Source organism: Lutjanus erythropterus, chromosome 16 (genome assembly GCF_056507025.1).
Source record: "Lutjanus erythropterus isolate fLutEry1 chromosome 16, fLutEry1.hap2, whole genome shotgun sequence".
Lineage (NCBI taxonomy): Eukaryota > Metazoa > Chordata > Actinopteri > Lutjaniformes > Lutjanidae > Lutjanus > Lutjanus erythropterus.
Window position 1 is genome coordinate 12,484,005 of NC_139332.1, and position 14,928 is coordinate 12,498,932.

At 36.1% G+C, this 14,928-nt stretch overlaps 1 protein-coding gene across 1 annotated transcript; it reads left to right on the top strand.

Annotated features, from left to right (window-relative positions):
• Positions 1-2,475: 2,475 nt before the first annotated feature.
• Positions 2,476-9,713, top strand: LOC146312801 (coagulation factor XI-like). Its single transcript, XM_084739320.1, has 9 exons — positions 2,476-2,551; positions 2,677-2,833; positions 3,858-3,967; positions 4,254-4,416; positions 6,009-6,130; positions 6,223-6,355; positions 6,564-6,670; positions 7,960-8,119; positions 9,511-9,713. The coding sequence occupies exons 1-9, from the start codon at positions 2,491-2,493 to the stop codon at positions 9,656-9,658; spliced, it is 1,161 nt and encodes a 386-aa protein (XP_084595446.1). The 5' UTR covers positions 2,476-2,490; the 3' UTR covers positions 9,659-9,713.
• The last annotated feature ends 5,215 nt before the right edge of the window (positions 9,714-14,928 follow it).

A 14,928-nucleotide genomic window follows, 5' to 3' on the forward strand; every position in this document is an offset into this window, starting at 1 on the left:
ACAGCAGAGGGCGCTCAACTCAAATAAACCACTGTTGTTTCAGCTGCCCTTTGGTTTGACTTGTCCTCATTCTGCTCTTTGTACCAGCAGTTGCCCCATCATTCTCCAACTGGGCAACATGAGCCAACAAACTTTTGTACAAACAGGGCATGAACTGTGAAATGTTTTCAACCTGAGACCACAAAGAAACACTTTAAAATCAGATTAAAGGGAATGTTCGTTAAAGGGATTGTTCACCCAAAAATCAAAAATACATATTTTTTTCTTTGGCCTCTAGTGCTATTATTCCACCAGCGCTGTGTTTGGTGTGAGTTACAGAGTTTTGGAGATATCAGCTGTAGAGATCTGCCTTCTCTCCAATATAATGGAACTAAACAACACTAGTCCTGAGGTGCTCAACGCACCAGAAGTGCAAAAAGCAGTAAAGTGTAGAGTATTGTACATATGTATAGTGTTAATATACTTGTAAATACACAATAATCAACAGTAAGGGCATTGTGATTGATTGTTTCATCAGAGTTCAGTTCTAAACTAAATATTCTGGTTGTGAACAAAAACAAGACATTTGAGGACTGCTTAATATTCAGTGATAAATATTTTTCTGACATTTGATGGACCATAAAATTACTTGATTAACTGAGAAAATGACTAACAGATTGTTTGATCATGAACTCTGTCATGTTTTTCAGGCCACAGACCCCTTAGCTGACAGAGAGATTGAACAGGGACCCCTGTGACATATATTGCATTGAATATTTTCGGGTCTTCTCTTATTTGTGCTTACTTGTACCTGCCAAGGCAGCAGCAGTTGCCGTGTCCAAAAGTGGCTAATGTTAGCCTCAGCCTCTGCACTGTCACTGGAGGTTTTTTGAGGTGAAAGATATGACAGAGTCTCTTTCTTATGAAATGACAATATGACCCATTGTGGCTCACTAGGGTTAGCTGACTAGTTCACTGTTACGGACAGTTGATTTAGTAGGTTAGGTAGCTCACATGATTGCATTAGGATTCATAGGTAGCCTTTTGTCAGTGCTGAATAAATTAAGTTTTTAAGTTTTTTTTTTCTGATGAATAGGCTGATTTATCTTTGCTGATGATATGTTTGACCCATGTGTATTTCAGACATATTTAAATTTGGGGGAAAAATAATTATTAACTCGAGGGACGCCCTGTTGAAGACCCTGTTACAGTTAGAAAACAGGATGAACAAGTGCAGCAAGTTGGCAAAATATATAATGCAGAAGTAAAATCATGGTAAATCATGCTGCTCAAGCAAAAAATGTCTCCAAGGGGTGAAACAGGATTACCAGCTTTCATAAAAAGACAGTATGCTGGGAATCAACCAGCAAAAATCCCAGATCTGAATTTAAGGTGAGACATAAGTCAGGACAGCAAGTCGAAACAGCTACAATAACTTGTTCCAAAGACCAGGCGCCAGAACATCCACATGTTGATTTTCATCTGGACTCTGAAACAGTCAATAGATGTGACAGGTCATAGTTCATATGGGAGTTTTCAAAAATCAATTTTTAAAGTTACTGTGTTCCATATCAGCACTAGTCAGTTAAAATTTGATTTGATGTGTAAAGAACATGTGGCCAATGAGATGGATAATATTCTTATTTCTAAACTGAACTATGGCTTAACTGTAGAAGACATTACAATAATGGAAGCTTATCATACATTGTACTATTGTACATGATTTTCATTGAAAATCTTCACAGACACACATAATTTTCAGTTAGCTAGCTGCAGTTTGTGTATCAGCCACTGTCAATGCTGGTACACAAGCCCCCAGTATTTAGAACATTTTCATTGGTTTACTTTGCCGTCAAACAGCTTTTTGTGATGGGAAACCATTACACAAGCCAAATATCGCACCCACCCAATCCAACAGAACTTCAAAGGCGAAACCAGTCATTTTACTTTGTACGACACAGGAGTCGCTGGTCTACCTCTGCTTCGATATGTTAGTTTGTTTGTGTTATTGAGTGACTTTGGTGAAGCCGAACTAACCTCTTTAAGCTCTGAAGTCATACAACACAAACAACACAACACAAACAAAGTAAGCAATCGAGTGTTCCCCTGTTCTGCAATGTAATTCCTGATTTCACCTATAGAGTTCAGTTAGTTTGAAGAGAGTGATATTTGACTTCTATGACATTGTTTTCCCAGAAAAGGCTGTTTTATGGCAAAGTGGTGAAGCAGACTCTTAAACTGATACTGGGGTGTGCTGACTGGTATCCACAATAACCAATACACAGAATATCAACCTCATAAAGGCCCATTACAAATAATCCAAACAATCCTGAAATGAGGCAGCTGTACAGGGGTTACTGCGATCCAGTCGTCCAACGGTCAACAATCAGCTGTGCAAACAGATCAGACACACATATTCAAGGATTGAGAAGAGGTCCAGGCTGCAGTTGCAGAACCACCTCTCCCACTGCAGTCCTGGTTCAAGAATCTTTATTCATCAAAGCAGAGAAGATGGGGACATATTTGATATTGGTTTGTCTGCTGTCTATCTTCAGCCTCTCCTTTTGTCAAGGTAATACACACAATTTAATTACAGGACTTACATTATGTGTCTACCTAAGCGTGAAGACGTGTTTTAATACGTGTGTATGTGTATTTGTACATGTAAATGTGTCCATTTCTGTTTCCATTCGTCAGTATGTAATCGAGAGCTTGAGGTGAATGTGGACTTTCCAGGAACGGACATATTATTTCTCTATTCTCCTGATGTTAAGCACTGTCAACAGTTGTGCACTGAACACCCTGCCTGCCTCTTCTTCACCTTTATTCGCGCTGACTGGACCAAAGACAACAGGTACAAAAACAAGTGATAGACATGTACTTACAAATAAGTAAGTAATACTTCATTATTTTTCGGTGTTACCAGATGTAAAGAGGGTGTTAGATACAAAAAACTGTAAACTGTCTGTAAAATGTGAAAATATACACTTTTCTCCAATGCAAGCATGCAGTTGCTAATATAGGAGTTCCTAGCTAGCATTCGAGATTTTATAATGGCTGCCAGACTGGGAGTACAAGCTATAGTTACACTGCACCCTGAGCCACATGGTTCAATGTAAGCGCCTTGTTTATCTGTTTCACTAAATTAAGATGTAATATTACTGTTAATTCAAATATTTAAAATCTAGTTAGCACTACAGTGGTTATCTAGGTTCTGCAAAAAAAAGACAAGGATGTTTGCTTTCAATATGAGAATTTCAACCATATCCAAAAAATTCTTTAGTAACATTTTTTAGCTACTACAGCAGTAATGCGATTAATTTAATGTGTGTTTTTATTTATGCAGTGAGTTGATATGAGTGTTACCCAACCACTCTGACTTCTTGCATTTAATTTAATATTGTAGTCTTATCCTTACTAATAAAATCTACTTGATTGTGTAATGAATTAGTGCACATATATATGTTTCTTATATCAAAAGATGACAAGTGGGGCGCACTGTAACTCAGTTTGTTGAGCCTGCACCTGCTGAGACTGTCAGTCCTCTGCAGTAACCGCTGGTTTGACTCCTGCCTGTGGCCCTTCACTGCATGACTTCCCCCCTCTCTCTACCCCCTTTTCTGTCTGTACTCCAGCTGTCACTATCAAATAAAGGCAAAAAGACAAAAAACAAATAAAAGATGATAAATGTATTTCAAGTGGTCTGTGAGTTATGAAGGAAAATGTAAAAAAAATGTTACAATTGCCCCCAGTCTCCCCTACTATTTTTTATTTGCTTTTCACTGCAACTGTGATAACGTTCCTCTGTCAGTTTTACAATGAATACTCACACATACACAAAAACCAAGTCAACAGAAAACATCTGCTCCTCTTTGCAGGCACTTCTACTGCTACCTCAAGTCCACTCCCTCCAAACAACCCAATGTTCGGAAACCACTTCAGGGCGTCACGTCTGGCTTTTCTCTCAAATCCTGCAACTCAGACCCACGTAGGCTCACAATTTAAAACCGTTACAGACATTTTTCACAACAACCATTTTGATATGAAATAGTTGTGTAAACACAGGTGTTAATGATACAAATTAAGGTTTTGTTCAGTTCAGGTCAAACAGAGTCAGGGTGCTGCTAAAAGCTCTGCTACATTAAATGGTAGAGAACATTAGTTAGTATCATTGGTAACACCTGCGTTCACCTTATATCAATATAGAATAGGCCCACTGATAAATTAGTGATGCATGGTCACACTCTCCTTGAATCTCCCTGTCTGTCTGCCAGAGTCCTGTCTGTCTGAGGTGTACCACAACGTGGACTTCTTGGGGGCGGACTACCGAACCTTGTTCACAGCAGACTATGAGGAGTGTCAGAGAGTCTGCACACAGGACCCTGGCTGCCAGTTCTTTACTTTTGTAAATGGGGTCTTCACACCAGAAAAGATCAGGTAAAATTGAGTCACATAATTCTGACATTGCAGTTGAAATTAAATTAAATTAAATGTTTTTTGTTTTGTTTTTTTGAATAGAGGCCTGACAAAAAGAAGTGTTTATGAGCAAAGTGTTTGTGGAAAGATTTATGAAAGATGCCTAGTGTGAAAAATGAACATGAAGAGGGGAGAAACTGATGTTATAAAACATCTTGCAAAAGTATGTTTTACCTAACCCTGTGAGTTCAGAATAGTGTAACTAGTGCTGACGTCATGATAACATTAGCAGAAACTGGAGGCAAACATGAATCACCTCAGAGTCTGAGCCACATAACCAAGTGAAAATATCAGTCTGCTGTAGTTGGGTGCCAGAGTGTTTAGCGACCTGCTCGTCAATAAAACAAAGACAGGTTAGACATGATAACATGGGAGCTGGAAAGATGAGCAGCGACAAAATAAAATGAACTCACAAAATATCAAGAAAGTAAGTATTTTTTCACCTATTTTCCTTTTTAAACAGAAAAATGCAACAGATCAACATCTGAATTTAATTTTCTCTCTTTTATGGAGGTAAGGGGAGGTTGAATAGCCTTTGAACTTTCTAAAACTGACTTCATTTAAACTCGACAGACAGGAATAAAATAAAACTCACCTTGTGACCGTTTTGGTCAGTTGAAGTAAATTCTTAATTTGCCATGTCAGATGTAGGTTGTATTCTGGCTCAGTAGTTGTGTCTGAGCTGCTGACTGTGTCCTGGAGCAGCGCCTGTCTCTCATGCAGACCAGTGAATTAGCAAAAGAAAATTTAAAAGAGAGAGAGAGTCCCTTTCTCTGTTTCGTCTTGTTACATATTTTATGTTGTCTTTATCTTCTTATGTCCTGTTATATCTTTTATCATGTTTTTGCCTTATTATGGCTTGTTACATTGTTTTCTTCTTGTTATGTATTATTGTCTTGTTTGTGTCTCATTACAACATTTTTTCCTCATTACGTTATTTTTGTCTTGTTATGTCTTTTATGTCATTTTTGCCCACTTACATCATATTCATCTTTTAGGTCAGTTTGGTTTTATGCATTGTTACATATAATTCATCATTTTCTTGTTATGTTTTATAAGTTGTCATCATTTTAAGATGAAAACGACTGAAGATGAAAGTGATCTGTTACATCTTTTACCACATTTCATCTTGTTATACGTTGTTTCCATCTTACGTCGTCATCTTACATTATTTTTGCCTTGTTCCATCTTTTATGCCATTTTCATTGTTACATCTTTTTACGGTGTTTTTGTCGTGTATTAAAACTAAAATATCGAGCCCATTTTGAAAAAGTTTGAAGAACAGATATTTGTGTTTAAATGTAGGGAGAAAAACTAAAAAGTTGCCCAAGAAAGAAATACTAAAGTAAAGTAACAAACTTTAAAAATCTGCTTAAGTGCAGCAACAAAGTATTTGCACTTAGTTACTTCCTGTCCCTCACTAACATCTTTAGGGAATTATTTTGCCTCCACCTAAGCTCCGCCCACATACAAATGTATGTAGAAGTGTGTTCAGCAACAGAAAAGGGATCTGTAAGGCTGCAGCTTTGAAGTTACTTCTTATTCTCTTTTAGGTACAAGTGCCACCTTAAATTCAGCTGGACAGTACCGAGGACTCCGAATGTAGAGGCAAAGCCTGGTGTTGTATCTGGATTCTCTCACAAAATACAAATGACTCAGACACAGTTTAACACAGGTACAAAGTCACAGCAAAATACAAAGCATTAGGAAAACATGTTGCAGGTTAATGTGCATGTTTTCTTCCTGCATTATCTGTCTTTTGTACAGCATGTGAGGGCAAGCTGTTTCCCGGCTCTGACATCCCAGGAAGTGATTTCACGTTGATGAAAGCTGTATCTCCTGAACACTGTCAGGCTTTGTGCTCGGCTCATCCAAGCTGCACCTACTTCTCTTTTCAAAGGTACTTTCTCAAAGTGAAACAGATATCAAAGCTTTTTCTCTCTCATGTGGCACATAAACAAAGTGTGTCCAAAAATATGACTAATACCGGTGAGTAATTAGAAAATGCTGCATCAAAACAGTTGTTTGTGACAGTGTCTTCATTGTCCTGATGTGGTTCGTCATTCAAATTTGACTTAATGCTGTCTAAAACACTTTTTTTTTCTCAGTGATACCTTCAGTTGTCACCTGAAAAACAATGCTAATGAAATGGTGATCAGGGCTAAAGATGGAGTCACATCTGGGATACCAGCACGCTTCTGTCAGCTCGATAACAGTATGTATCACTATTCAACACTGTCAGAAAGAACATGCATTCAGTAGATCATCGTTCATTGTTATACTCCAATACACGTTTAGATTAACATCCGTAATTATCTGCATTTAAATGTCCTTTGTTAAGTAGCTATTTACACTTCACACACCTCAAGTAAATTGCCATAACAGTGAACAGATTTTAATATCAGCTGATTTCACTCAGATCAGAGAGGTGTTGTGAGACTCATGAATTGTTGTACAGTATGTGCACGGCACATGGTTTATTGTAAAACTGTAGTCCTGCTAATAATCCCCACTTTTACTAAATGTGACTGAAATCTGATTACATTTCTATAATTGTAATGGAATAGCTAAATTAGATTTTTGTATCCTGATATTGTATCTTTGCATTTAACGTATTTACTGTAGGTCTATGCTACTGTACTGAATTCTATGGACAAAGCATGATTTGTTGGCATTTTATCACATTTATTCAACTTTATCATTGACCTTGTGAAACCTGACACATGAAATAAGTGGCAGACAGTTCTTCTTTTTTTTTTTTAAAGTGAAGTGTATATTGGACCCTGTGACAAAACCTTTTTCCCCCCATATTATTTAAATATATGATATTTTGTTTGTATGACTTTTGATACATCAGGCATTTATGACAGTTCATTGATGACAATGGTTTTCATTTTAGAAACAAAAAACAGGAAGGTTTTGCTCCTTTCACTTAGTTTGGTTCTCTTTTTTCAAACAGGAACCTTTTTATATCACCTTCCAGTAGGCAAAAACAGTGTAATATATAATATATAATATAATATAACAATATATTTAATATATAAATATCCATTCTACATTTATTTTAAGATAGTTTATTCAACAGGGTATTTGTGATTGTGGCAGGAATAATGCAGATTGCATCATGAAATACATTTTAATAATGATTTAGGGTTTGACCAATAAATCATCTTATAAACCTGCCGTATCAAATCATTTGATACACACATTTTCAACATTATTTTACAATGATATAGGCTACAAAATATTAAGTAATTATAGGTTGTGTAACTATTATTATGACTGTAACTTTTTCAAAATGAGCAAAGATGTCCTTGTCAAAACTGTGTGAGTTTTACACCCCCCCAAAGGGGCACTTGGATGTTGCTGCCCGGGGTCACAGTGAAATGTTAATCTGGCCCTCATCTCAATCTGAATGTTTAATGTTGAATGTTTATCGTCCAGTTTATCATTAGCAAAGTATTTCAGCAGCAGAAGTCTAACGCTATCACTCTCAACTAACAGACTCGTTTAAGGTGGCTTATGATGAAGTGGACTTCAGAGGCTCTGACATGCGTTATGAACTGATGGATGACGCAGAGACATGTCAGAGGACATGTACTGAGGACGCTGATTGCCAGTTCTACACCTATGTCAATGAAAACTTCTTCAACCCTGATTACTGGTACAGTGTTCCTTATTCACACACAAACCTGCATGAACACAGTCAGTTCTGTAAAAATAAAACTGTACTAGAACTTCAGCTAATATCAGTATTCCAATCAGTTTTACAATCATTCCAGTGTGCAATATCAATATTCCATCTATGCAATGGTGTAAATTCTACTATTCAGTCTTATTGCTTATATTGCATCTATTGTTGCTATTTTTATCAGTGGTGGAAAGAGTTCCTTACTTCTTTTACTTATACTTAAGTAACAAACCAAAGAATTCTTAATTAGGTATTAGTTTCCTTTTAACTATTTATATTTAAAGCATTATCAATAGCAGGCATTCAATCAAAGCAGATTTCTGTTTCTGAACATGTTCCGTCTAAATTCTCCCAACTCCTGCTCTGTTTTTAAAGTTTTTTAAAGTCCACATTTCCTGGATTTCATTGACCCGTTTGTGATCAGACAGCATTGTGGCTACAAAAATGCAGATGAATGGTTTGGGTTAGAGTTGCAATGATTAATTGATAATTAAATTAATCAACACCTGTTCTGATAATCAATTGTTCGATCATTTTTAAGAAAGAATAATGTCAAAATTGTAAGATTTCAGCAACGTAAATGTACGTATTTTTCCAGTTTCTTTACTCCTCTCTGACAGTAAACTGAATATCAAACTGAATAGCAAAACAAGACATTTGAGGACGTCATTGTGAACTTTGGAAACACTGATCAATATTTTCCTCCATTTTATGGACCAAACAACTAATTGATTAATGGAGAAAATGATCTACAGATTGATCAATGATGAAAATAATCATTACAGAAGAAAAAGTTCCTGGAACTGCTGTTCAACTGGCAATATTATGACAAGATTAATTAACCAATTAATCAAGAAACTGATTGGCAGATTAATCGGCAATGGAAATAATTGTTAGTTGCATCCCTAGTTTGGATATTAAGTAAAATTGTACTCAGTAGTCAGTTTTGTTTTTTAAAGTAACTAAGTAGATTACATAGTGTAAAGCATATTTAAGTATGTTTAAAATTACAGACTTTAAAATATACTGAAGTATACTGAAAAGTACAAATACCAAAAACAAAAACTACTAAATTACAGTAGTTTTTATTTCCTCTTGCTTATATTAATCCTCTTTTTATATTTCCTATAGTCAAGTTATTTTTATATTTCCTCTTGCATATATTGCTTGTTAACTTGTTTTTTATTCTTTGTAATTTGACACTTCTTTTTTGCTAACACTGTAAGTTTCCCCATTGTGGGTATAATAAAGAAATATCTTATCCTAAAAAAATATATGGAACATTTAGTTCCACTTGATCTTTTGATTACAACTGTAGTTAAGGTGCCTTAGTTACTAAACATGCTGCTGCTGATGTGTTCTAGGCGCCGCTGCTATCTGAAGCGTGTTATCGTCGTCCCTGCTCCTCCTGAAGTTAAGAAACTGGCCAATGTCGTGTCTGGATTCACCACGATGAACTGCGTGTCGACTACTCCATCCACAAACACAGAAGCAGATGCACACACAAAATGAAAAATGGACTGCAGAAACACAGATATGATACAATAAACGTTTCAGCACTAAACAATCTTTGTAAAGGAGTTTTGTTTTTTTTGCTTGAGAGATGACCTGCTCTGCTGGTCGTTCCATCATTTGTTTGCTGTTTAAGCAACAAATGATTCTTTATTTGCGTAAACAAAAACGTTTACTTTCAGTCTGGAATAGCTTATGTATTTTGAAAACTGGGACAAATCATATGTGAGGAACACACTTGTGGTCAGGATGACATGACTGGACTCATTAAAGCCCAAATTAATGAGTCAAATTTGCTTTAAAACAAAATTCACACCATTTCCCTGATTTAAGATTATTTAGATTGTTCAATCACATGGATGATGTCAAGACAGGGATTCTGCAGGTCCTCAGAAAGTCTTAAAATGTTTAAAATACTATTATCTGAATTTTAGGCCTTAAAATCTCTTAAATATAATTTTAATCATAATCATTATGTATTATTAAAAAAAGAAATTATGAACTTAATGTGACTTTTAGAAAGTTGGATTTAATTTTTTTCAATATATTTTTTTGGGGGAAAAAAATTGATTGATCACACTGTAATAAATACAAAACAAAACCAAGGTTGAAAGCACTAACGCAAAAACTGTGCATGTACTTTTTTTCCTCACATGCTCCACTCACTCTGAATTCATTTTCCCACTTTCAAGTTGCAGAACTGTAATTCAGGTCTGGCACCTCTCCTCGTCAGACTTAACACACACTTCACAACCCAAATCCCTCATGTGCAAATGTGACCCATCTGTGCTCCGTATGGCACGAGGTGCAAATGAGTGAATGGTAAATTGCAGTATTTAATCTATCTTACTGACTCCGTGTATGCAATATTCAGATTTACTATCCTCTGGCTAACAGACCGCATCACTGTTCACGTCAGCTGTTTTATGAATTAGGGTAGACTAGGGACAGTTTCAACAGGGGACAGTTGCAATAAGTCTTATTTCTCCAATCAGACACATGCTAGAGTGATGATACTCATACTCCACATGCTCAGTTTGACCCTCTCCCCACCAGGAAGACAAAAGACACATTTAATATCTGCTGTTGCATTTATTTAAAAAAAAAAAAATCTTTTGGAGCATTCATGAGCTGTATTTTTAGTATTTTGTTCTGTCATGTTCATCAGTGGGGCAGTTGCCTGAACCGTCCCCAAGCTAAGCAGCCATATCTAAATGGTCCACACAACATTTTTGTTGTTTTTCAACATAAACAGGTGGGTTGTTGTGGGTTACATAAAAGGACAGTTTACCCAAATGCAAATTTGTGTTACTTATTTCAATACATTCTTACATTCTTCCTGCTTCACACTGCAATACAAAAAGACTGAATAACATCTGTACCATCTGCACATTAACTCAGTGTGTGTTCCACAAATAAACAACAAAACTTGACAAATATCTTTTAATGAATAAATTATACTATGACATTATTGTAAAATAATGCTATGTACTTTCAGAATATTGTGCATTGAAAACGAAAATGTAAAATTTCAAGGCAACTTATTTACATCAATTTTTTAGTTCTGAGCCTCACTCAAACTCTATCTAATAATGTTTTGCTTTTCTTTAAACTTAAATCTTTAAGTTTTAGAACCCACCCAAAATATATATTTCAAAAACTGTAAACACACTGATTAATAATTAGAATCAATTCATAATAGTATCATATTTTCAGTTCCAACCATTTAATTTTCTAGCACCCAAAAAAAAAAAAAAAAGACAAATCAGGTTTGCAGCTCACTTTGAACAATCATTTCAATGACAGATCGTAGACTGGGAAAACTTTGCTTAGTTTTTGTCAAAATTTAAGAATTTGACTTGGATTCCAAACTCAAAAAATCTAATGAAGGCAGTTGCCTTGAAACCATGAGGATTTTTTTCAGCTTTTTTACAGTGAACTCACTGGGACAAAAAACTGAAGTTAGTGAAATTCAATGTATTTGGAACATGTTGCAACCGTCCCTTGATTGTGTTGAAAATGTCCCCGGGGTTAGGATCAGTTGACCTATTTGAACAAACAACATTATCATGGAGGTAAGTAAAGCTAATCTTTAACAGGTGCTTCCCTGCTGTAAATTATCTAAATAAACCGTTGGTTTTCGTGTTTATTTATTTTAATTTTGTCCCCTTAGTTACATTATAAAGTCTAGTGCTTTTATTTTGAAAGAGTAACATCAACAGGAGAAAAAGTTTCTTGGTAAAACAGCAGGGGTGTGTTATAGGAATAATACTTTTTGTGGGTTTAGCATCTGGCTTGTAAGAGCGTAAGGTTTGTCAATATGTAGTTTCTTATATTGCATTCATGTAGTGTCAGAATAATGGGAAAAATGAATTCCCAATTGGAAAAATTCATGTGAATGAATCAGTATAATTGATAACATCTGTCTTTACCCTGCTATTTCATATCAATATGGCTGCTGTGAAAAAGCTCTAACCAAAACAAGAGAAAGGAGGATATTTACATCAGTTAAGTGGCATGGTAATTAGCATGTTTGCACTTGAGTGTAAGGTGAAGCTGATATGCTCTAAACACTGCAAAGAGGAAATGACAAGAAACTTCTTATGTCAAAAACACACAACAGTATTTTTCTGTTGTGGTATTTGCATTTTTACTTAAGTAAAGGATTTTGTAGCGATTTGGCATTTCATCATATCATTTATAGCTCTGACAATATTTCATCTGTCCTTGTAATTTTGTTTACTTTGTTTTTATGCATCAAATAATCAGTGATCATTATCAGGTTACTGCCAGACAGTTGCTAGATATTGATATAACACTATAAGTCATGCGAATAGAGCAAATATACAAAATTAAACAGTCCTTTGACCAGTTCCCACAGTAGTAGAACCACCTCTTAGACACCAGTTGCGCTGGTAGAATTTTTATTGGCTTCTAAAGTGAAAAGTTGGGACACATTTCATTTTAGTGGGTCTGCTCTACATCTGTAAATTACCTCTCTTTGTTCAGACTCTTGTCATGAAGATTTGAAAAAATCTAATGAAAGGCTTTAAGTGAATTAACTCTATTTTTTGGTTAAATGGAAGGCTTGCTATGTTTGACATGAATAAAAAACAAGAGAAAGGAGGATATTTACATCAGTTAAGTGGCATGATAATTAGCATGTTTGCACTTCAGTGTAAGGTAAAGTTGATATTCTCTTAACACTGCAAAGAGGAAATGACAAGAAACTACTTATGTCAAAAGTGTGCAACAGTATTTTGCTGTTGTGATACGTGTACTTAAGTAAATGATTTTATAGTGATGTGGCATTTCACAGTATCACTGATAGTTTTGTGTTTTTTTCATCCGACACTGTTTTACTTTGTTTTTACGCGTCAAGTGAGCTGTACAGTGGTTATTGCCAGCTAGTTGTCAAATATGTCAGCTAGTCAAGTCATGCGAATAGATCAAATATACACATTTAAACAGTCCTTCAGTCAGTTCTGGCAGACCCGCAGGTCTGATCTACATCTACATCTGCATTTGGATGTCTATTAACTGCCACTGTAGCAGGTAGTGTTCCTGGGTTCCACACAGCAAAACATATGGAACTAGAATTACCATCTCACAGTCAAGTTACATCCATGTCTGTCCAGATTCATATCATGTGTAGTGAAGATTTGAAAGAATTTAATAAAAGTGTTAAGTGTATTGAGTTTATTTTTGGCAAAATGGACAGCTTGCTATGTGTGACATGAATAATTTTTCTGAATAATTTCAAGTGAGAAACATGACAAATGTTTACAGAAAAGTGTTTTTGTAGAACATTATTATGTCACAATAACCTCTGACTTCCATATTGTAATGATTCATCCTTTTGTCCAAGTAGATGATTATACCACATTTTCAGAAATTCCATGCAGGTGTTCCTAAGATATCAGATGTATGAGGATGGGGAGACTGTCAGGTCACAGTGACTTTGACCCTTATAATCTAACCAGTTCATTCTTAAGTCCAGGTAGATGTTAGTTAGCTGCATTCTGTGGAATATATGTCAAAAGGATTAGCAAATCATTGCATCAAGTTTTTGTTTACATTTTACACAACATCCCAACTTTTTTGGAATTACAGTCTGTATATAATGTTTACAGTTTATATACCATTATACTGTGATTAGAGGGAAGTTCTGTCTGGCACCACTGTACAGTCGGGTGACTTTCGGTCATACATCGGGGAATAGGATGTGTTTGTCTGCTACAGTTACTTTCGTCTGCAGTTGTCTAATGAAGCTCAGAGTAAGTTCAATCAGGAAGATCTTCTATTACGCTGCGTTCATTCATAACTTTCCTTTACTCATCTCTCTCCTCCTATTCCCTCTAATCAGTTGTTTGTGGGCATTCACCTTTGTCTTTTCTATCCAATCAGATTTTGCCACGGTTGCGATAGCCAGTCAATTTGCTGCTGCCAAACTTTAAAACGCCTCTGTCTTTGCTCCATCAGTTGTCATTCAGTCAGTCGTGCGACCCTCCTCCACCCCTCTCTCCTCCAGTCATTGGACCCAGGTAGCCACAAGATGTTCACCTCCAGTCTTCAGGTCCAGACAGCAGGAGTCCAGAGCCACTTCACCTCATCTGTCTCTGCTTGCACTTCACCACCACCACCACCACCAGTGTCTAGACCCCGGGGGGTTCTCTTCACTACAGCTTCATCACCTCCATTTATATATGTGCATATTATTTCACCTCAATGGGGTCTAACCGCCAAAGACTGTTCATGTTTCATATCTCATGCATGTGCCAATAAACCATTTTCTTTTACTCTTAGTCTCTCCTGATTGAACTGTTTTCCAGAAAGACGAAAGTAACCAATAATAATGAGCCCATTTAAATATCAGTATTTGTGATTGCACCATTCATTAATTAATAATTAGAAAAAGTAATTGCATATATGTTCCTCCCAACACTGCCGATCACAAGTCAGTAAGATAGTTGATTGTTGAGTCATGAGTCGATGACCTGGGAATGAGTTTCAACAATCAACTATCTCCAGAATCACTTACTGAACCTGTAAAAATTTTACCTTGCTTTATTAATCAGCCTTCTTTTCACTTTCACAAAGAATACTTGTGATGAATACACTGTGTGTGTGAGTGTCATGATGTATGCAAACACAAAACAAAACCCAAACCAAAAGTGACCAGTTGAAGCTCGAGAGGAGGCCCAAATTACTTTTGTGTGAGCTACCTGCTGATGTTCTACCTACAGTATTAGCTCCTGAGCCAGGAAACT